This window comes from Panthera leo, chromosome B1 (genome assembly GCF_018350215.1).
Source record: "Panthera leo isolate Ple1 chromosome B1, P.leo_Ple1_pat1.1, whole genome shotgun sequence".
Taxonomy (NCBI): Eukaryota; Metazoa; Chordata; class Mammalia; order Carnivora; family Felidae; genus Panthera; species Panthera leo.
The window spans coordinates 123,323,234-123,348,908 of record NC_056682.1 but is presented as its reverse complement, the minus strand read 5'-3'; the positions used below and the strand labels follow the sequence as shown (position 1 = coordinate 123,348,908).

General features: G+C 33.9%; 1 protein-coding gene across 5 annotated transcripts in view; it reads right to left on the bottom strand.

Annotated features, from left to right (window-relative positions):
• Window positions 1-25,675, bottom strand: part of STPG2 (sperm tail PG-rich repeat containing 2) — a 618,205-nt gene that overhangs the window by 365,342 nt on the left and 227,188 nt on the right. For all 5 annotated transcript variants that reach the window (XR_006201804.1, XR_006201805.1, XM_042935852.1 and 2 more), the window contains exon 12: window positions 22,243-22,402. Coding sequence is in view for 3 of the 5 variants with exons in the window: in XM_042935852.1 (XP_042791786.1) it covers window positions 22,243-22,402 (160 nt within the window). In the remaining 2 variants the exon portion in view is untranslated. The remainder of the gene's footprint in view (window positions 1-22,242; window positions 22,403-25,675) is intronic.

Below are 25,675 nucleotides of genomic sequence, written 5' to 3'. Positions count from 1 at the left end.
GAAAACACAGTTCAGAAGGCCATGCTGAACAATGAATTTCATTTATAGCAAAATAAAATGGCTAAGAGTATAACTATTATCTCTACTCCATACACTACACTGATGTTATGATTTTATGTAACTCCATTTTTCTGCCTAGCACTGAATGCAATTTTAAAGTTGTCAAAGTCAAAAATACTTTAGAATACAAATAATCTCTATGAAATACAGTTTATATCACACTGAATCTCAAGATGATATTTTCCTTCTAATAATTTTACAAAACCTACAGTCTTATTTTTTATTATAGTCAATTAGGAAAGATTAGTCAAACTTCAATACCTCTACTATTATCAGGATTAAGAGTCACATAAATAGAACTGATGTGACATTATCAAGATAGTAATCACATAAAAAACTATTTTTTCAAGGTGACCTCAATATGCAGCAACCTGTTCTCTTTTTCTGCAAATATGCATATTGTGATACACCTTATAAATAATAGTATGAAATACTTTTTAAGATATAAATATACATATATACCAAGTCTACAACTTTGTTTAGTGATACTAATCTTTAAAAACAAAACTAAATTCATACTGCACACTTCTAGGAAGAAGATTACTTTGCTAATTGTGTGAAATGTATAAGTCATAAAATTCAACTAGTCCAGAAACATTATAGCAGTAATGAATAGCTCACAATATAGTAGTCCTCTCACTTGTCTGTTGGGGGTACATTCCAATACCTCCAACAGATGCCTGAAAGTACAGATAATACTGAACCTTATATATACCATGTTTTTCCCTATACATAACAGACATACATACGATAAAGTTTAATTTATAAATTAGGCACAGTAAGAGACTAATACTAACTAATAGTAAAATGAAAAATATATACTTAATAAAAGTTACATAAATGTGATCTCTCTCTCTCTCTCTCTCTCTCTCTCTCTCTCTCTCTCTCTCTCAAAATACATTAAAGAGAAAAACCATAAACCATAAAACAGACTCTTAAGTATAGTGAACAAACTGAAGGTTACTGGACCAGAGGTGAGCAGGGGGATGGGTTAAATACATGACGGGGAATAAGAAGTGCACTTGTGATGAGTACTGGGTGTTGTATGGAAGTGTTGAATCACTAATTGTACATTTGAAACTAATACTACACTGTATGTTAACTAACTGGAATTTAAATAAAAACTCATATGTATATATAGTATATTATTATACACATTATTGTACTGTATTCACTTTTCTTATTCTTGTGATGATATAAGATGATAAAATGCCTATGTGATGAGATCTAAAGTGAGGTGAGCGATGTGCATTGATGTAACATTAGTTTAAGACTGACCTTGTAACTATATATCGAAAGGAGGACCATCTGCTTCCCAACCACAGTTGACAGCCCCTAATGGAAATCTTGGAAAGGGAAACTGCAGATGGGAGGCGGCCACTACTGTACTCTCATAGTGAGAAAGGATAGGGTATCAAGTCTAAAAACGATAGGGTTACTAAAAGCTGGGACCATCTCCTAAACAACAGTAACAATGGATTTAGTGACTTTCAGGTTTAACATGTAGACTCTAGAAATGAAAGGTATATATATAGATCTTCCTTGACTTATAAGGGTTTCTATCTTGATCAACCCATCTAAGTTGAAAATATTAAGTTGCAAATGAATTTAATACATGTAGCCTATGAACATCATACCTTAGCCTAGCCTACCTTAAATGCACTCAGGACATTTTCATTAGCCTACAGTTGGGTAAAATCATCTAACACAAAGCTTATTTTATAAAAGTATTGATTATCTGAAGTAATTTATTGAATACTGTACTGAAAGTGAAAAACAGAAAGGCTGCAAGGGAACAAAGTGGTTGTAAGAATATCAGTTGTTTACCCTTGCGATGGCGTAAGTTGACTGGGAGCTATAGCTGCTGCCACCACCCAGCATCACGAGAGAGTTTCCTAAGGCATATCGCTAGCGTGGGGAAAGATCAAAATTCAAAATTCAAAGTACATTTTCTATCAAACGTGTAACACTTTCACACCACTGTAAAGTCAAAAATTTGTTAAGTCAAACCATCACAAATCAGGGACCATGAAAAATTTCTGAGAGACTGAAAGTAGGTAACATTGAAGAAAACTTCAGTCCAGGGCATGCACTGGAGGAGAAAGAAGCATGCAGGACAGAACTTAGAGAGAAAGGCCAGGGTCATTTGAGGTACTTGAGCAAGAACAATTAGGCACTATCACTTACCTCTTCCAAGAAGCCACATAAGTCTCTGTCCTGTATTTAGCCAGAGGCAGATGTGGAAAGGTGCCTAGAACAGAGAGATTAAGCGGAAGAGCCAGGACAGGGACATAAGGGGAGTGTCTCAGATGGCTAGTGAAACACAGTACCTGAAGAAATGTTAAAGTACTCCCATTGATTGTTACAGATTAGCTATCTTCTTCTTACTGGAAACAGTTTAGAGAGCAAACCCTAATAGCAACTTCCCCTGCCCCAAGTGGGCTACACCAACACATGCATTCTAGGCTCTAACAATTATGTGACCATGTGCTCTGGTTTTCCCAGGACTTTGTTCTATGCCTATAGTTCTTGTGTCTCATTCAATTTAGCACATATTTTGAAAACAGCAGCCAAATTTGAGCATAATATCATGTAAACTATCTAGCAATTAATCTCAACCTTGAAGATGAGCACAAAACCAAGTACTGACAAACATTTAAGGAAAGACAACTCAATTAAAGGGATATTTTTTAAAAACCTCATAACCTCAGGGCACCTGGGTGGCTCAGTCGGTTAAACGTCCGACTTCAGCTCAGGTCATGATCTCACGGCTTGTGAGATGGAGCCCCTCGTCAGGCTCTGTGCTGACAGCTCAGAGCCTGGAGCCTCTTCAGATTCTGTGTCTTTCTCTCTCTCTCTGCCCACCCCCCCGCCCCCGGCTCACACTCTCTCAAAAATAAATAAACAGTAAAAAAAAACCCAAAAAACTCATAACCAAAGAAACAAAGTGAAAGGTCATTCAGAATCATAATTTTATATCAGAATATTTAATGTCTTAAGACAGGTAAACGAACATATGTAAAATGCTAGAAAATTCAAGATATAATAAAGTAAATAAAATACTAAAGAAGGTTGGTGAAACAACATGAGAAGAAATAATTACTTGTAGTTTCTGAGAATGAGAAGAAATCATATGAGCTCAGACTGAGAGGGTTCAGCTAGATCCAAGCAGAATAAATAAAACAAAAAAACAAATAAAATTCTTATATCTATCCAAGTTAATGAAAATTAAAGACCAAAAAAAAAAAGAAAAAAAAAAAAAACTCAACTCCCATATGATTGGAACAAAAGGAAGAAAATTACATTGACAAAAGAATGTTCAGAACCAGTATGAGACACAAGAAGACCACTAAATAATATGAGACACAAAGAGATCTCATTAACAGGTAGAGAGGACAGATTTCCAATAAAGAGATAACAATTTGAGGACTGAACTGTCAGCAGTGACAATGGAAGTTTGAAGTCGGTGGAATGACACTTTCAAGTGCTAAGGAAATTAGATATCAAGCAGAATGATACAGCCAGTAGGGCAATATTACAAAAATAAGGATGACATTAAGACATTTTTATATTTTTTAAAGTTAATTTGTTCAAAAGTAAACTCCTGATGGTCTTTCCAAAATCATCACCTCTTAGATTTGTCTCCATCTCGGTTAATGGAAAATCTCCCAATAGTTGCTTAGACCTAAACCTCTAGGTCACCTTTGGCTTCTCTTTGTCTCACAGCCTATATCAGAACCAGTGGCATATTCTATCATGTTTGCCTTCAAAAAATATCTAGACTGTGACACTTAGCAGCACCGTGACAGCCAGTACTCTGCTCTAAGCCACTATCACCTCTCATTGATACAGCAATAGCCTATTAACTGCTTCCTCTCTTGCTCCCCTCCAGTCTATAATATACAGAGTAGACTTGTTAAAACAAATCACATCAACAGTCCATTCAAAACCCTCTAATAGCCTTCCATCTCACCATGAAGCATGACCTACCAAACCATGTATCATCTGGATATACATGACATCTCTGGGTACATCTACTAATCTCCAAATAATTCTTTCTGCTATAGCCTTACTGGCTTCCTTGCTGTATCTTGAATTTGCTAGTCCCTCCTGTAAAATATATTCCATTTATCTTCAATGCATTTTCATTAGACACTTTCATATTCCATCAGTTCTTTCTGGTCTTGATTCAAAAGTAAGGATTCCTTTACCTGATCTAAAATTTTATGTCATATATTTTTGCTTTATTTTTTCTGCGACAGAACATAAGATAAAACACAACTATATATTTTATATTTTATCATGCTTATTGCCTGTCTTCCTCCCTAGAATTTTAGTGTCATGAGAGCAGGGATTTTTGTATGTATATACTTTATGCCTACTACACAATATGTACTGAACTGAATGAACAAACGAATGAATGGAAGCACTTATCACTAAAGTCTATAACTAAAGGAATTTCTAAAAGATATACTCCAAGAAGAAGAAAAATGACCGTAGAAGGAACGTCTGAAATTTAAAGGAGATGAAAAAAAATTATAAATATGGGTGAATCTGAATAGCACTTTATTGCAGAAAACAATTCGTCACGTTAAAGAAAACAAAGATCTTGATGACACGTAAACTTTATTAAGTGTGCATGTAACACTACCAAGGGCATTTACTAAAAAAGAGAAATTAAGGGTATATGGTTCCAAATTAGTATGAAAAACAAATGAAACAGGGTGGTGGTAGAGGATGGTGGAGGCCCTAAATCATTTCAAAGAAAAAAAAGACAAGAAATACAGAAAGTAGAGAACAACAGAAAAATAGAGATTTTGTCACCTGGTTATCAAAACAAAATCTACCTCTTTCCTGAATAGGAAAGGGTTCTCACTAAAAAAATAGTTGGAAGTAAAAGGATGAAGAATAATATGCTAGACAAATTCCAACAAAAACAAAAGGCTGATATAGCTAAAAGTATGAGTAAAGATAAAGAGGGGCAATATAACACGATAAAACGTTCAGCTCAACAGAAGGCTATAATATGTAGTCACCTAATAGTATTGATTCAAAAATTAGTAAGTGAAAATTAAACAGACCATTAGGAGTAACTGTAAAATATATCATTATAGTGGAGTTTTTTGACACACCACTCAGGGTAATTAATACATTAAGCAAGATATAGAAGATATATTGGGGCGCCTGGGTGGTTCAGTCAGTTAAGCATCTGACTCTTGATTTTGCCTCAGGTCATGACCTCATGGTTCATGAGTTCAAGACCCACATCAGGTTCCGTGTTGACACTGCAGAGCCTGCTTAGGATTCTCTCTCTCTCTCTCTCTCTCTGCCCCTCACCTGCTTTCTCACTCTGTCTCTTAAAAAATAAATAAACAAATAAACAAATAAATAAATAAACTTAAAAAATTTTAAAGATATAGAAGATTTGAAAAATTCAATTAATAAGCTTAATCTAGCCGACATCTATAGCATTATATCCAATGACTGGAAAATACACATTATTTTCAATTATAAATGAAATATTTACTAAAATACTATGTATTAGGCTATAGAACAAGTCTTAAGAGATTTCAAAACACCGACAATATGTAAATAACATTTCTTGACTATAAAATTTATAATTTAGTTAACACGCAATTACAAAAATGTTTTTAATAAGGCTATAAACATTTGAAAAATTTAAATAGAATTTTAAATAACATAGGTCAAAGGAGATACGATAATGTACATTAGTATAAATTTAGAACTGAATGGCACTTAAAACACTGTAAGCAAAAGGAAGTAGCAACAAGTAAATAAATGTGGTTGCTTTAAGCCAGAGAGATTTTGAAATTGTCTGCTTACAAATAGACCAATAGCTAATTAAAAACTTCCCAAATCTTTCTTCCTGAAGCTAGAAAGGAGCAAAAAAAATCTGGTAACAATGATTGATAAAAAAAATTTCAAGAAAGTAATATTATAGGCTAACCTCATTCCTAAATATATGTACAACAATCCTTGAGATAATATTGTAGATCTAATTGTGAAAAACAAAGCAACAAAATGTCTATAAAATTATTTAAGAACTATGATAGGAAAATAATTCTTTTTTTTAAGGTTTATTCATTTATTTTGAAACAGAGAGAGAGAGCACAAGAGGGGGAGGTGCAGTGAGAAGAGAGACAGAATCCCAAGCAGGCTCTGTGCCATCAGCACAGAGCCCAATGCAGAGCTCCAACTCATGAATTGTGAGATGATGACCTGAGCCAAGACCAAGAGTCACTCAATCAATTTAGCCACTCAGGTGCCCCAAAAGGGAAATAATTTTTAATCAAGATACAAAAGCAATGACTTTAAGGAAAAGATGAATAAATTCAATATTAAAACTGAGAAGTTGTGTTCATCAATAGAAATCATTAAGAAACTGGAAAACAAATCACAGTATTTACAGTATGTATAACCAATAAATATAACCATAATATATTAAGAACTACTAATCAATAATAAAAATAATTAATAGAAAAGAGATATGAAAAGGGACTTAAAAAAATTATCCAAATGGCCAAAGAGCACATGAAAAAGGATCAAATTTCACTAGTCATCAGGAAAGTGCAGAATAAAGCCTCAGTGAAATACTCCTAAACCAGAATGGCTAAAAGAAAAAAGAGTGACAACACTACAGTTGGTGCAATTGTGGAGCAAGTGCAAATCTCATGTATTACTGGTGGGAATATAAATCACTACATCCACTTGGAAAAACTAAAGCATCCACCTGAACATACATCAGACACTATGACCCAGAAACTCCATTCCCAGGCATATGAATCAAGAGAAATGCATATTTATATACACCAAAAATATATCAACAAGAATATTCACTCTAACATTTTTCATGAAAGCCCTAAACTAGAAACAACCCAAATTTCCATCATAGCAAGATGGATATAGAAAATCTGATACATTCTCATAATGAGAATGAACTAATGACTGCCACCTGAAACAACATGGTTTACAGCCCATTCAAGGTTGAGAATGAATTCATATACAAAATAGTATACACCTTATTACTCAATTTACACATAAGTTGAAAATAGTGAAAATAAACCAGTGGTGACAGAAGCCAGAATAATGGTTAGCAACTAGGAGAGAATTAGGGGAGAGGTTAAGGATATTTTGTTTCTTCATTTGACAATGGTTACATGGGCAGTTAAATTTATAAAAATGCACTGAGATATAAACTAATAACTTGTGTACTTTTCTATAATATTTTAATTTAATGATTTTTATTAGGAGGTAAAGCCAGAGGCTTCATTGTCTCCTGAAAATATAAATTTGATATTTCTGTTATTGCTTTGTAATATATTTACAATAAAAATTACATATGATACCCAAAATGCTAAGAGATAGATACACTGAACCTATGTTGGCATAATTTAGCTTTATATATAAAAGTAGACTTTTAAAATATATTTTAACACTGTAACATTTCTAAGAATTCCACATTTGATTACATTTCCTCAAAATGCAAATCATTCTGTAGTGAAAGAAAAAGTCTGCACATATAATCTCAAGTTCAGAAATGAAAACTTTTAACAACATGGAATGATGTTTTAAGAGAATTGTAATGTATTCAGGTAACCAATGCTGACTCTTCAAAGTAAGGTACAAAAAAATCAATTTTTATCACTTGAAATCTATTGCAATTAGAGAGCAATGCCAAGTCACTGACACACTAATGGGTTTCGAAATATTTCAAAAAGAAAAGGAAATTGCTAAGTGTTTTAATTGAAATGCAGTTCTAGTAAGTATAACAAATTGGATAATATAATTTTTCTGTAAAGCTACCGTATAAAACTATCATAACAGTGTTGAGTTTTAATAAATTTATAGCATTGTCTAGATACATTTTACATAAAGTTATCCTACATTGAACTATTTAAAAACTTTTATTATATCTTCTACTACAGAAACAGTTGTTTTTCTGTGTTCCAAGTGTCTGAATTCTAATTTAATTTTAGAACAGTTGTGTAGCATTTCCAAAGAGGATTGGCTCTACACATGGCTTGCTAGAAAAGAATATTCTGATTGAAATATATTTTTATGAATTTAGCTGCAACTGTAACCTACATGGAAATGATTAAACTTAGAGTTAGACACTAGATTTTCTAATTCCTGGGGTGTAAAATTAACAGTTGCAAAACCATACTTTCTGACCACAAAAAAAAAAACTGTAATAATTACACATAAAAAGTAGAACCACTTCAGGGTGTCTGGATGACTCAGTCAGTTAAGCACCCAACTCTTGGTTTTAGGCTCAGGTCATGCTCTCACGGTTTCCTGAGTTCATGCCCTGCATCCGGCTCTGTGCTGTCAGCACAGAGCCTGTTTGGAATTCTCCCTCTCCCTCTCTCTCTGTCCCTCCCCCACTTATGCTCTCTCTGTCTCTCTCAAAAATAAACAAATAACCATAAAAATTTACAAGTAGAACCACTTCAAGAATATCACTATCTTCACTTTTCCTATCTCCCTCTATTTCTTTAATCCTGCCTTCTTGTCATTTAGTTAATAACATTTTATCCTTTGAGTCTCCTGATTTCTATGATTATATTCCCTGGGCTTAAAAAGAAACATCCCCTCTCCAACAAACACACACATTTCTACACTTTATTATCATTCAACCATGTCAAGAAAATCTATCTTCCTCCTTCCCACCCATCTTTCCTTCTTTTCTTCCTATACCTCTCCCCCTACTGTAATGCTAATATCACACTATGGTCAATAAAACGCTTTAATGCTGGAGCAGTATTTCAAGGACTAGCACAACTTACTCCTGGTGCATTTAGATTTCTTTCAACCACCAATTTAGAAACTATGGTGAATATGTAACCAGACATGAATCTAAGTAAGTTTGGCCAGTGACACAGCTGGCTGCTATTCAGAATTAAAATTACAACAGAATAAAGCTCATATCAACCCTCCCACCCCCACAAAATTTCTTTTTGCTTTCTCCCTTAAGATTCATTTCCCCATACTATACACTGGGGAAGGCAGTATGAAGACTGTCTCATTCTTTTTTCACATTCTCCACAGCATGGTAGGCCCTTCATTCCTCCCAGGCTTGTAGAGTCTGGGGTGAAGGGGTAATGGGGAGTTATTGCTTAATGAGCATAGAGTTTCAATTAAACAAGATGAAAAGAGTTCTGAGGATAGATGGTGGTAACGGTGGCAGAACATTATGAATGTATTTAATATGACTGAACTGCACCCTTAAAATGGTTACGATAATCAATTTTATGTTATGTGTATTTTACCACACACAAAAAAGAACTTAGAGACCAGTACACTAATAACGTTCCAATCCATTAAAAAGAATACATTAAATCTCCACTTGGCATCAGTGTCATCCTATCCTTTGCAGCCTTTAACTGTAGAGATTATGCTTTTCATTCTCAAGGATTAGGTCTTTGAGGGCATTCACTCCTAATAAAAACTAGTTCCATCAATAATAAATTCTAAAAACTAATAATAATAAAAATCTGACCTGAGGTGAAGATTTCATGAATCAAGTTTTTCTTTTGTTTTGTTTTGAGGTGTTTTTTATTTTGTTTGTTTCGTTAGGGGTGTGTGTTTGGGTTTTTGTTCGTTTGTTTTACTGTTTATTTTTTAATAATTTTTTTAACGTTTATTTATTTTTGAGACAGAGAGAGACAACGCATGAATGGGGGAGGGGCAGAGAGAGAGGGAGACACAGAATCGGAAGCAGCCTTCAGGCTCTGAGCCATCAGCCCAGAGCCCGACGCGGGGCTCCAACTCACGGACCGCGAGATCGTGACCTGAGCTGAAGTCGGACGCTTAACCGACTGAGCCACCCAGGCGCCCACTGTTTATTTTTTAAAGACAGAGACAGAGACAGAGTGTGAGTGGGGAGGGGCAGAGAGGGAGACAACAGAATCCAAAGCAGGCTCCAGGCTCTGAGCTGTCAGCAGAGAGCCCGATGCAGGGCTTGAACCCACAGACCACGAGATCATGACCTGAACTGAAGTCCAACGCTTAACCAACTGAGCCACCCAGGCACCCCAAATTCAAAAAGCAGATTATACACAGAAGAAAGAATTAATGAACTGAAGAGAAGGCTAAAAAAAATACCTACATGATGCATGGGGAAACAAAAGAATGGGACAGGAAGAAGAGGTTGTAAAAGAAAACAAAAGAAGCTATGTTTAATTGGAGTTGAAAAAGAAGGACGAGGGGGAGGAGGAATATGAAGGAGAAAAGAAAGAAGAGTGAAAAGATGCAATCTTTGAAGATGTAATGACAGAATTTTCCATAAACGGGAAGAAAAAAAAGACATCAAGGCAAACTCAAGAAGCAGTATATAAATCTATTAGGATAAATAAACAGAAAAGCACACCTAGATACAACTTAAGTATTCATGGATGGATGAATAAATACAGAAGGTAAAGGTGCAATAGAATGTTATTCAGCTATGGCCGCCTGGGTGGCTCAGTCAGTTAAGTGGCCGACTTTGGCTCAGGTCATGATCTCCCGGTCTGTGAGTTCGAGCCCCGCGTCGGGCTCTGTGCTGACAGCTCAGAGCCTGGAGCCTGTTTCAGATTCTGTGTCTCCCTCTCTCTGACCCTCCCCTGTTCATGCTCTGTCTCTCTCTGTCTCAAAAATAAATAAACGTTAAAAACATTTTTAAAAAAAGAATGTTATTCATCTATAAAAAAGAGAAATTCCTACCATTTGTGACAACATTGAAGACATTATGTTAAGTGAAACAAGTCAGACAAAGACAAGTACTATATGATATCATTTACATGTGGAATCAAAAAAAAAAAGAAAGAAAAAGAAAAGAATTACTAGTGCTTTTGTTTAGGAAAAACGTTCCTAAAATTTGGAATAATGAATAGAGACGGTGTCATTTGCCCTTAAATTATTCTCTGTAAATCCAAATCTCTTTCATAAATAGAAAAATTATCTCATTCTAGTGATATTACAAATTACATTATTATATTTTATACTGGCCTGCCTCCTCATTGTCTGGAGAATTATTAGACTAACAAGGTGAGAATGGGTAGAGGGCTTAAACTTTCCCAAGCCCAGCTTCCCACTCTTGGCAGAAATCTATCCCAAAGCATTATGAGCAGTTAAATCATCGAGCTTATGCTTACATAACTCCATTAACAAGAAGCCTCCTGGTTTTTTTTTTAATGATTCATTTTTTAATTAAAAAAAATAGACACTCAGAAGCCAAATATCAACTTCTTTTATTTCTCTAGGGCTTTGAGTTTTGATCTTCCTGTCTCTGGAACCATGTAGGCCAAACTTCTATTTACTGGAAGAGAAACTTAAGGGGATTTGAATTAAATAGTTTTTTCTGTTTCCCTGGAGCATATGGTTAAATTTGGTATATTAAATTAAATGCATGTGCAAAACACCTGTTGTTCAAGGTTCTTGTGTAATAGATTCATATCTGACTTTCACAGTAAATTATAACTTTATGATGAGACAGCATATCTGCCATGGTCACCGATATATTTTATGAGCCTAACACTGCCCTACAAAAGTACAGAGCTCAGGAGATATGTGTTGAAGGAATGAATGTATTACATCATTCCCTTTCATAGGTGTTAGTTTCTAGTTTAACTGATACTTTCTGACTCATTTCAATAAAAGTTATTTCCCTTAATTCATTTAGCCCTGACCGGGTGAAAATATAGTACTTACACCTCATACATTTGAAGAAGTTTCCTAACTCTTGAAGCAACTTCCTCCATTAAAAGGCAATTAAGTTGTTCTTATAGTCCCAAAATTTTCATACATTTTAGACAAAACTTAATTTGGGTGTTTTGTTTGTTTGTTTGTTTGTTTGTTTTTTGGTGTGTGTGCTTTTTTAAGTAGAGTCTATGCATGACTTGGGGCTTGAACTCATGACCTTGAGATCAAGAGTTGCATGATCTACCAAATGAGTCAGCCAGGTGCCCTGCTAAGACTTAATTTGATTAGCTTCATTCACATTTGAAAGTCAGTATCAAAGCAATGAGTACTCTTTATGAATTATAGGATTATATAATGAACCTAGGATTATATAGTTGACCCTTGAACAACACAGGTTTGAACTGTGTGGGTTCACTTGTACATGGATTTTTACAGTATAAAACTATAAATGTATTTTCTCTTTATGACTTTCTTAATAACATTTTCTTTTCTCTAGCTTACTTTATGGTAAGAATGCAGTATATAATACATATAATATTCAAAATATGTGTTAATCAACAGTCTGTTACCAGTACAGCTTTCAGTCAACAGTAGGCTATTAGTAGTTAAGTTTGGGGGGAGTAAAATTTATGCATGGATTTTCAACTATACAGAGGGTCAGCGTCCCTAATGCTTGCATTGTTCAAGGGTCAATTATATAAATGCATACATCTGTAAAACAGTTTTCTCTTTGAAAAATTACCATAAAATTTAATAAGCAAATATTATTTTTAACATTATTTTCATAGGTAAAATGTCAAAAAATTTTAAAAGATACAGCACTTTGAACTACTACAAATATATATGTAATTATAAATTCACATGATATGTCATAATTATTTGACAAATCAATGAGGATTTGCCACTGTGTACCTTCCTGGCTTACTAATATACTATAAACTGTTTGTAACCTTACTCTTTCTATGTTTAAGAAACTTATATTAACAGCTGCTCCTCTACCAAGGAGATATCTGTACACCCATGTTTATTGCAACATTATTAACAAGAGCCAAGATATGGAAGCCAAGGTGCCCAACAACAGATGAATGAATAAAGAAGATGTGGTATGTAGAGACATGGGATATTTTTCAGTCATGAGAAAGAAGGAAATCCTGCCATTTGCAACAACATGGATGGACCTTAAAGACATTATACTGGGGTACTTAGGTGGCTCAGTAAGTTAAGCATCCGACTCTTGACTTCTGCTCAGGTCTTGATCTTGTGGTTCATGAACTCAAGCCCTGCATAGAGCTCTGTACTGACAGTGTAGAGTCTGCTTAGGATTCTCTCTGTCTCTCTGTCTCTCTCTGCCTCTCTCTCTCTTGAAATAAACTTTTTTTAAAAAGGCATTATACTAAGTGAGATAAGTCAGAAAAAGAAAGATAAATACTGTATGATATCAATTACATGTAAAATATAAAGAAAGCTGAACTTATAAAAAAAAAAAAGAGAGAAAGTAAAATTGTGGTTGCCAGGGGCTGAAGACTGGGGGATAGGAGTCTTTATGGGTACAAACTTATAATTAGTAGGTAAGTAAGTCCTGGAGACATAACACAGCATAATGATTATAGGCAACAATATTGTATTATAAACATGAAACTTGCTTAGTGACTAGATCTTAATAATTCTCATCACAAAAAAGAAATGATTATGTTACCTGATAAAGCTGGTAGTTAATGCTACAATGGCAATCATATAGCAATATATAAAAGTATCAAATCAACCTTATGTTGTATACCTTAAACTTATATAATGTTGTATGTCAAATATATCTCAGGAAAAAAAATTTTAACAGACCTGCTCATCCATTTGCAATAAATTTATATGTGATTTTGGAAACAACTGTGATATAGGGGACACTAAAATTGACTTTTATTATAATCATCTGTGGACATTTTTCTCCCTTGCTAGATACCAGGAGTTTGAATACAAGGATTGAATAATTTTCCTTTATTCATAGCACAGTGCCTGAAACATAATATGTGCTCAAAAAACATTTTTTTTATAAATAATGAATGAACAAAACAATTGAACCATCTGGGTCTTATTTCTGTTTATATTATTTTCTATCTGTGTTAATATGACCAAATTTTCTCCTTTTTTTAATTACCTGCCTTTTAGTTTTCTCCTTTATAAATAAGGACGGTGATCATAACTCATAAGGTAGTTGTGATAATCCAGTAATGAATGTGAAATGCCTGGGAAACTTAAAACTTTCATTCAAATATAATACATGTCTATTTTAATCATTAATTTATCTAACTGAGCCACCTTCCTCTTTGTGGCTTTTATCTACCCAACTCTAATGTTCTCTCCCACCTTCTTAGATGATTTCAGAACATGAATCATCTTATTACATTACCCTATTAAATATTTCTAAAATAGTTTAATATTACTATTAATAGCCTTTACAATCCTGGACTTTCTAACCTTAATCTTGATCCAACTTTAATTGTAGGCATGAACACACCTTCAACTTAACAATGACATAGAATATCAATTTCTTATTCTTAAATCACATCACCTTTGAGACCTATAATGAAGCCTTGTCTTGCCCACCCATCAATTATTCCATATTTTTACTTAGAACTAACTTTATCTGCCTTCATTTGTCCCCTTTCTCTGCTTAGAATTTGTTATCTAGTGCTGCATTAAAAACTACCCCCTCAAAACTAGTGGCTTAAAACAACAATAATCATTTGTTTCGATCAAAACTCATGCACTTTAAGCATGACTCAGAAGAGAAGATTCATCTCAGCAATACAGGGTATGGTGTCAGCTGGGGCAGCTTGACTGGTGGGTGGAGGTTCTTGTACTTCCATTCACTTACAAAGCTGGCTAGTCCGTGCTGGAGGTTGTCCCTGAGCTAGGACTGGGGGCCTCATTTCCTCTTCACGGACATCTTTATAGGCACTTGGTTAAGGCACTGCAGGATGGCTAGTTTCAAGAGTAGGCATTCTGAGAGGACCATCCAGAAGTGCATGAAGTTATTATGATTTAGCCTTGGCAGTCACATAGCAATTCTTTTGCCATATTCTACAGAAGAAATACCAAAAGTCCACCATGGAATTGGAAATAAACTCCAATACTCAATGAGAGCAGTGTCAACACTGCACTGTGTGAGGAACATGTAGGATAGAAGATATTGTGGCAAAAATTTGGAAAGCACAATCTTCCATAGTCCATTCTCTGGCTACATTTCGTATCTCCCATATGTAAAATACAAGCCACTCTGTGAAGGACTCCCAAATTTCAACCTGTTGTGGCATTAACTTGAACCTCAGGATTTTGTCATCTAATTCTGATTCAGATGTGGATGAGACTCCTCTGTTTTAGTACTTCCGTACAACTCTTTGAATACCGTTCCTCTCAATCTAAAGGCCTTGAATTAAGAGACAACTTATCTGGCTCACAGATAACCTATAGCCTAATGGTAGAACAGACATAAGATAAAGGCTATCACTACAGCTACTCAAAGGGAGAAAAACAGGAGGGACATAGCAGTCATAGGCTCAAGGCATTTCAAATCCAGTGGAGTTCATATTGCCAGTTCCTAAATTAGGGTCCAATCCTAATTCCTAGGAGTTGTTCGGTATGTTTCATTACTCCATTCTGTGGGCTTCTGGTTCTGTCTTCTAAGTTATCTTTCTTTTTATACAAGAAGTAGCCCATGTTTGCAACGAGGTGGTTTTTAGCCAACTTCCTATCTGTAGAAATTTGAGAGTCCAAAGTCTTCTTTTTATTCTATATACTGTGTCTATCCTTCTTAATTCCAAGCCAATGTAATTTTTTCAAGTGTGGCCTCTTTGTTTTATTGATTTATAATTCACTCCATTATATAATGCTATACCCACAAAATGTATAAGATAAGATCTCTTCTATATATTACCTGTCTATATAAAATACACATGTTGTTATAATTCACTCCATTATATAATGCTATACCCACAAAATGTATAAGATAAGATCTCTTCTATATATTACCTGTCTATATAAAATACACATGTTGTCAAATATTTCTTACATTTTTACATCATTTTCTACTTTAAGGCTATAACTCTATGTCAGACTTTGATTATATTATCCTTTATATTCTAAAATACTGTATACAAGTTCCTTCCAACCCCCACTCCCACATACTTATTCTCTACTTCTCAAATGAAGCTTTTCCCAAAGTCTCCAAAAAAAAGTGAATAACTCTGAAAACTCAGTATACCAGGCATAGGATAATTTTGCCTATAATATATGCTTATTAATAAATATGATCATGTTCAAATTGTATATAAAGAGCTTACTTGAAATATATATAAACTGCCCAATGAAATAAAGTTAACTTGAGGTTGAAATGAATAAAATTAGCTCATTTTCAATAATATTTCCACCATTTTTAACAAAGATATAGAATCAACAAATCCTCAATACTGATCTGATCTATTTTTGCCCACACTCAGAATTACCTTGCATTTTAACATCCCAGAAGCATTCTGGAAGCTATAGAAAAACAACAGCAAAAATTACGTATTTATTGCAGTAGGTTAAGTACTCACCAAGAGGGATAAACTGCATTTTGATAAACCCTATAGCATTTCTAAAGCTGTAATATTACAAACCACTGAGAAAATAGAATAAATAATTAGTTTTCACACTACACTGACTTTTATATCAAAGGTATTACTTATGTTTATTGAAAAAGTGAACAAAACTACCAACATGGTATATGTTCAATTAACTTCTAAGATAAATTATAGTTTTTTTCTGAAATAATTTCCTATGGGAGTGTGATGCAGAAATCACAATGTTATTTTCATGAGAAATGATCTATACTTTCTACATAAAATAAGTCTCAGCACCTGTTACTATCAGCCTTCAAATGTGTTCTATGCTGCATATGTTGCAGAATCTTTCATTTATTTAACTATTTTATTTTAATAAACATTGTGCTTTAAACTTCAATTGTTTTTCACCTAAAATCTTAAAATAAGTTTTACTTACTATAAAGCAATGTATGTGCTTTATTAGAGGAAACAACTGAAAAGCAAAACAAAATCTTCTGTGAATCTAAGGTAGTTACTTATATATTGTTTCCTCAGTAAGTAGGCCTTCCCTGATAACATTATTTGAAACTGTGCTTAACCCACTCTGAACTCCTACTCTTCCTTCCCTCTCTTATTTTTCTTCATAGCATTTATAATGATTTGGTATTCATTCTTTTTCCTTTCTTCTTTTGTTTTTTTCCTTGCTTTCTTTCATCTATCAATTTATTGATCTATTTATTCTCTTAAATGTCTAATCCATTAAATGTCTCTTACATCTCATATTACACTCTATGAAACAATGTTTCTATTTTGTTCACTGCTTTATCATAAGGCCCTGGAACAGTGGTTAATACATAAGAGTCCCTCAGTGTATATTTGTTAACGATTAATCAAATGAATCTTATCTTGTTACCAGGTTTAAATACATATACCATTTGAAAAATTTTCATAGGACTCTATCCAGTTGATGTATGAGAATTAACTAAACCCCATTTTTGTTTCTTTAGAACATTTTAAACTTTTCATTACTAGTGTTCTTTAATGAATCTCCTCGATGCTTAAATTTTGGCATATCATTTATTATTTCCCTAGGGTAATCCCAGAAGTAGGATTTTGGGGTTAAATGGCATATATTTGAAACATTGTGCCAGCCTGCCTTTGAGAATCACTGCTATCAATTTACACTCCCATCATGTTGTGTAAGAGTCCCCAGTTTCTCACACTCAATATTTTCATTCATTTTCTTTTTTTTTTTTTTAATGTTTGCTTATTTTTGAGAGAGACAGACAGACAGACAGACAGAGCGTGAGCAGGGGAGGGACAGAGAGAGAGAGGGAGACACAAAATCCAAAGCAGGCTCAAGGCTCTGAACTGTCAGCACAGAGCCCAATGCAGGACTTGAACTCACGTACCTGGGGGAATCATGACCTAAGCTGAAGTCAAGCGCTTAACCGACTGAGCCACCCAGGTGCCCTCATTCATTTTCTTTTTAAACTTGCTGTTAGGGTACCTGGGTGGCTCAGTTGGTTAAACATCCAACTTCAGCTCAGGTCATGATCTCACAGTCTGTGGTTTCAAGCCCCATGTCGGGCTCTGTGCTGACAGCTTGGAGTCTGCTTCAGATTCTGTGTCTCCCTCTCCCTCTCTGCCCCTACCCTGCTTGCACTCTGTCTCTCTTGCTTGCTCAAAAACAAATAAACATTAAAAAAAAATTTTAATAAAAACAAAAAAATAAATAAACTTACTGAGTCTTTCCCTCTTGTAAATGTCCAAAACCAGGTCAATAAGAGTGATAAAGTAATGTTTAAGCCCTTTTTCACTTAACAAAAATTTTACTTTACCTGAGCTGGATAAATCACAAAACCATTCACAGGTCTATGAATTAAACCTTGATGCAATAAGAGTAGGTTGCTTTATAATGTGATGCACTTCATTTAATAATTTCTTCATTAAATTTTTGTAATGTGTTTTTATGGGTTACACAACATTTAATGCTCTTATACTAATTGCAAATATACTACTTCCCTCTTTAATTTAGACTAATGAAAATAAATTTTCTCTCTCTTAAGTATATGCAAAAACTTGATTTATGAATATAACAAAACCACTTCCGTGCTGTTAATAAGAGTTCTAAAATAGGGGCGCCTGGGTGGCTCAGTTGGTTAAGCATCCGACTTCGGCTCAGGTCATGATCTCACAGTTTGTGAGTTCGAGTCCCGCGTCGGGCTATGTGCTGACAGCTCAGAGCCTGGAGCCTGCTTCACATTCTGTGTCTCCCTCTCTCTCTGCCCCTTCCCTGCTCATGCTCTGTCTCTCTCTGTCTCAAAAATAAATAAACATTAAAAAAAAAGAGTTCTAAAATAATTTGAAATAAATACATCACTATAAAATGCTGAGTGAATGAATGAATGTCCTGTAAGTTGGTAAATAACATAAGAATATTATTCATTTATCAACCAAACTCATAACTCATATCATTTATCAACCTCAGTTCTTAACAATTTAACTACAAATGTTAACAGTATGCATATTCTTTAAGTTTTGTAAGGCAAACCACTCAATTCTTAGTAATGTCATGACTCAAGGAACAAATATGGATAAGATGCTCTATAAATTCAATTTTATAGTTTCATTTATGTGTATATGTATATACACACATAACAACACAAAATTATTTCATCTGGCTTACAAAGAATTTGACATACAACCCAAAAGGTCCTTCCTATTAATAATAAGGTAAAGAAAAAATACCAATGTTTAAATGAAAAAATAATAGGATTAAAAAACACTTATTTTTTTAAAGTGTTTATTTACATTTCAGTTAGTTAATATATAGTGTTTTGTGGTTTTTCTCTTTTTTCCCCTATGATTATTTGTTTTGTTTTTTAAATTTCACAGATGAGTGAAATCATATTGTATTGTATTTCTCCAATTGACTTATTTTGCTTAGCATAATACTCTCTAGCTCCATCCACGTCATTGAAAATGGCAAAATTTTATTCTTTTCGATGGCTGAGTAATATTCCATTATACTTATGGAATATTCCATTATACACATACATACATATATCACATCTTATTTATCCATACATCAGTTTATGGACATTTGGGCTCTTTCCATAATATGGCTAATGCAGATAATGCTGCTCTTAAACATGGGGGTTCATGTATCCCTTTGAATTAGTATTTATGTATTCTTTGGGTAAATTGCTGGATCATAAGGTAGTTCTATTTTAACTTTTTGAGAAATCTCCATATTGTTTCCCAGAGTTGCTTCATCAGTTTGCCTTCTCACCAACAATGTAAGAGGGCTTCCTTTCTCCACATCGTCACCAACACCTGTTGTTTCTTGAAAAAACATTCCACTCATAACTAATTCTAAGATATGATATGAAATGATATTATCTATAGGATAAAAATTGACACAAAGCATATAACCAACAGAACTATTACCACTGTATCTTATTTTATAACAATGATTTTCCTTTTATAAATCACAAGACTTAACATATTTAGTTAGATGGTATTCCCAGGAAAAGTTGAACGGTATTAAGAATTATAAACAGATATGGGCTATTCTCATTTTAGACCAGAAAACCATATTACTATGTATATATTAAAAAGAATCAAGAATTCTCTGTCATATTCATCAAAAAAACCTAGCCTAACTGAAAAATCAATAAAAATGAGGAATCTATTTAGAGAGTTGATAATATGATGCCTGAATATCTTTTCCTTGATTAAATCAGTGTAAGAGAATAGGACATATGGAAGTTAATTTTCAATTACCAAAACAAAGCATGGATATTAATTGAATTGGCCCCAGTCACCTATTGAATCTATGTTAAAAACATGTTTTGGATGGTACACCTTAAATAGTAGATTAAATTTAAAATAATGAACAATTCTAATTACTACAATATTTGCACATTTTAGAGGAAATCAAATTTTATACATCATGATATCAGGTAATAGCTTCAGAAATCCATTTTTTCTAATGTGTTTATTATAGAGGCATGTGGGATTTCTGCTGTAATTTCTTTGAATTATAGGCTACTTCTAAGATGCAGGATGGCAATCTTGATGGATTATTAGTTTAACCAGTGTGATAAACTCGTTTCACTTAGCAAGCTGGCTACTCTACAGTTGTGTAGTGACTTTGACAGTCATTATGTCTTTGAATTCAAATAATAACTGTCTTTATAATGAAGATACTCCCCTCTCCCAAATTGTTTCAGAAGCTAGTGCTGGCTTGACAACAAGAAGAAATATATTTCATATTATAATAAGGTTTTATACTTCTAAGGAGCTTCAGAGCTTCTGGAGATGACTTTGAAATTGTCTTATTAATCTTTAATATTCTCATGAGAGCCAAGTAGACAGCAAGTATTATCTGAATTTTGTAAAATAAAACTAATAAAACAATTAGTGAATTTACTTGCCCTAGGCTAAATACTGAAACAATGAAAAATCACAGTGCCAATCCTGACACTTAACTGAAACCTATACATTCCATCTACAATAATTTTTATGGAGAGAACAGTAAAGGCTGAGAGAAAAAATAATCTTCAGAAAATATGAAGTTCAACATAATTTACTTCAAGAAACCCTGAAATGGATATTTTTAAAAAATTTTTTTAATGTTGATTTTTGAGAGAGAGACAGTGTGAGCAGGGGAGGGGCAGAGAAAGAAGGACACACAGAATCTGAAGCAGGCTCCAGGCTCTGGGCTGTCAGCACAGAGCCCAACATGGGGCTCAAACCCACAAACTGTGAGATCATGACCTGAGCTGAAGTTGGACACTCAACCAACTGAGCCACCAAGGTGCCCCTGGATATTTATTTATTATTTGATTGTGCTTGGTGATGGTGACCGTGATAGTACCAGAATTTCAAAGAACTAATTCCCCTGTTCCACTTCTGGGTGACCACATAATGAGTGTGGTCAGGGACACTAACAGTGTTTGAATTCTACTTCATAACAAAGCTGAAACCTGACAAAATCAACAATGGTACAGCAAACTCCAGAGGAAAAAAAAAATACACAAAGTTAAAATTTGACTTACAATGGACCTTTACGTTGGCAAAATACTTGATTCTTGAAAGAACAGTGAAAAACAAAGCAAGCCTCTATGGATTGTAGGCTCTCTAAGTATTCTCATTGGCTGACAGGTTGTAGTCTCCTAATTTGGTTCTTCATTAAAAACCCTTGAAAGAGTTTCTCCATTCTGTTTCATTTTTTTTCTCTTCATATTCTCATAAGTAGTCACTACAACAGTTTGGTTGTTTAGTGGTAATACATTTCTAAATTACTGCTGGAAATGATTGTTCCTATTTTCTATCTAGTTTTCCTGTGTGAAATAACACACTTACCTGATTTATCCTCATTACCAGGAAAAGTTATTGCATTCATTTTTAGTCTAAGAAAACTATTATTAGTAGCTGAACTAATCCTAATTTTTAAAATCAAAATTACTTTGGGAATTTTAACCTTCCCAAATAAATGTTTATCTTTTTATATGGATGTTTTCTTGATACTTGAGAAAAATTAAAATAATTCCATGACACTAACATGATGTGTGTCTTATACATAGTTAAATTCCTTTCTCCTCTAACAAATCTACCATACTAAGAATTTTGGGTTATTCCCTAGTAGAAAATGACTTTATTAGTTTTAAGTTCAAATGAGTAACATTGTCTTTGGTAAAATTAAGGGACACAAAACTCAAAAAAATCTTATGGCTAAAAAAAATCTAAAATCTTTCACTGAATAAAGCAGATTTTTTTTCATCTTATACATTTAAAAGAGGGGTATGGTAAATATAAAGGTATGTTTATAATATTCTATTTTAGTATGGAAACCTTAATTTTTTTTCCTCATAGCTTTAAAAACACAGTCTGTACTTACCTGGCCCATCAGTCATTTTCTCCAGGCACCGAGGAGCTGTGCTAAGAAAGGAGCTATGTTTCAGCTTAGCCGCAAAACTACGAGGTGGCATGTATTTATGTTGAACTTGGGACATCTCATATGATTTTTGAACATCATAGCTGCCAGGTGCTGGAATGTCCTAGAAATATTTCAATGGATGAGCATAAACATATCTTATATGGACTATATCTAAGACTAGGTAGCATAGATGTTCACACTAAACAATGGCATAAGTAGAAAAATATGAAAATTTTCTAATCACTTTTTAAAAAAAGAAATTTAAAAGAGTATCCCTAAATTTATGCTCTCCTAATAAAAGTGTAAATTTGCTTGTCAAAATTTAAGGTTAAATAAATAGAATTAGGAAACTTAGATCCATATTCTTTAAAAAAAATAGCCTTTATAATATAGATCAAACTTTCATTTTCAAATTTCACATTGAAAATCAAATTACATACAGGAATGAGAACAATAATTTTTTGTTTTCATAAGCAGCAGAACTATCTCTGCTATATCTGTTCTACATGACCATACTTCACTTCTATGAATGAAACTGCTTATTTCATTTTTAAGATTCCAATTAAGTTAAAAGCCTTCCCCTTTCATCATTTATGGCTGTTTATATGCTCTACAGTTATATTAACATTTTTAATCAACATAAACCACATGGAAATTAATAACTACAATAATAATTCTAAACTCAATTAAATATAAAATATCATTGCACAATTAATGCCTGTAAACTATTAGCTAATTATTTCAATGAAAAAAATTTAACTCCTTTTGCTCAAATTATTTTAAAATAGAAAATGTTATATGTAACATATCTGTTCATCTCTATGATGTAGAAAGATGGAACTTTTCAAGTTTTAATGATTTTCTGGTACACAGGTGACTCTTGTGGCTAATGGTGTGCACTCTAGCACTAGACTTCTTGGGTTTCAAATATCTGTGCCTTACTTCTTTAGAGACTCTAAGCAAGCCACTTAACCTCTGTGATTCTCAGTTTCCTCATTTGTCAGTGGGAAAGATAATAATATTTACATCATAAATCATAGGGTTGTTGTGAGGATTAAATGAATTAAAACAGGTAAAATACTTAGATTGGTACCTAATTCTATAAAAGCTTTAGCTAATCTTAACTATTCTACAAAAGCCAATTGCAATGCAAACAAGACAGAACTACCAGAGTTTGGACTAATAGGGGAGTATTATAATGTTTCAAATAAGTCAAACAAATCTGGATATTGAAAAATCAGACTTTTAAAGTCCATGTTTTATAAAACATACTTTCTCTGGTTTTTCATACCCTTGTCATCACCTCCAAGCACATGCCAACTACATTATTTTCTACTTCCAAAGAATCACGAAATATGGTAAGGGCACTCAACATGACTAGGGGAGAGATGCTTACACGAAACCTCACATTTCTGGTTTAAGTCCTGTGTCAAACACCAAATGCCACATCGGAAAGTCAACTAAGAAAGGTCAACAGTTGTTTTCTTCTGGCCTATATCAACAGAATATTTAATAAGAGTGGGCTGAAGAGAAGCAATAATAGCAGTAGCTCCAAAGATGACTTCTGGATCTTTTGGGGCTGCTTCAGTAGTATGTGGAAGGAAAGTGGGAGAGAGTGCCAAAGCACAAAGAAATCGTGAATACACACAACATACTCAAGGGTATTTAGGAAAGCTTTGCAAAGATCTTGACTGTCCCTACTATACACTTTATTTTTCTTATCTGACATTATTATGGTTACTGCTTCCTGAACACCGTGCCTGGTGTCACCACCTATTCCTTTTTCCAGTGCCCAGCCTCTTTATGATTGATGGCTATGGCTCCTGCCACATAGGAATCTTTTTTTTTTTTTTTTTTAATGTCTTGAATAAGAAACTGCATCCGTGATCAGTTTTCTTCAGAAATACTGTGTTCCCACCCAGGAAAATTCATCACACTAGTTATCCTAAATTTCAATAGATTCACTGGCTCTTTTATTAAGTGAAAATATATTACCCTTGCTCATGATCACCTGTTCTTACAGCGTATTTACGCTTCTCTGAAAACATACTACCTTCTTTTATCCTTTATCAGTGCTTCTAAGTTCTTCTTACTCATCTTCAATTCTCATTTTGTCTGACCAAGAGACTGATTTTTCAAGTCAATTTCCTAGGCAAATGATTGGTAAGATAAATCTGAAACAATGTCAAATAGCAATAATTTAAACAATACATATAAATGGTACCCTAAACACCATTTCAGGAAAAAACAGTATGTGTAGCTAAGATCATCAAATCTCTCTGGGTGATCCTTTATACATCACAGAAAATAGGAAAGGCACACGGTGAGTGGATATGAAAAACATTTCTCATGGCTTTTTTTTTTACCCCAGTTATTTGTATCCTGTTGCTGTATTTGGAAAATTCAAAATACTTCCCAGCAGAATCTGAGTCCTGGTCCAAAAACTAAAAATGCCTGATTCGCATATTCCTGGTCTAATTTTTTAGCTAGGACATGAATCTAGGTCCTAGACTTAAATGACAAACTTTGAACTGGCAGCCAATTATTCAAAGAAACAGCACTAAAAATTCCATTCTAGTGAGGGGCTGGCAATGCTAGAAGCTATGTCCAGCTCACAGAGGCAACAAGAGTAAGTACAGACTGAGGGAAAATGCCACAAAATGTCTGATGAAATAAAAGCTATACCTCAGTGCAAATTAGAGGTAAATCTAAGGTATCCTGACTTTATCTAGAAAACTCAGTCCCTATCTAAAAATGACATAATCACAGAATTAAAATAATTGATGTATGTAAAAATCTTAGAATGGTATCTGATACATAACAAGCACTAGAACTTCCTTCTATTGCCATCATCGTTGTCATTAGCATTATTATTCCTATTAGGTGTGACACTGCATGTAACCTCAAAGATACCTTCCTTGCCTGGAGAGATGTCAACTGGATATTTAAAGGGAAAGCTGCTAGTATGTTAAGAACCAAACAAACAACAATAACAAAACTGAAAAGTAGTCAAGTCGTTGAGAATCACAAGAAGACAATGTCCCAGACAGTTAAAAAAAAAAAAAATCACTAGTTTCAACCAGCTTCAAGGGAAAGCAGGTCGCCACATTTATGTTTTGGAAAAACTATTTCACATACTTTGTGACCTTATTCAATTCTGTCAAGCAAGTTGAAGCCCCTGTAAAATTCTCCATGCCTAAATACAAGCTTCTTCTTCAAGGTATTTGACAAATTTTGAACTTGGAAGAGTAGAAAGCTGAAGAGTAAAGCTGAAACTTGAGAGTAGAGGGTAGAACATGCAGGAAGAAATAAGAGACCCTCAGGGTTTCAACCGGAAACTCAAAAGGGTGACAAGGGCAGAGCCACAAAGACAGAGTGGAATCTTAGTCTTGTG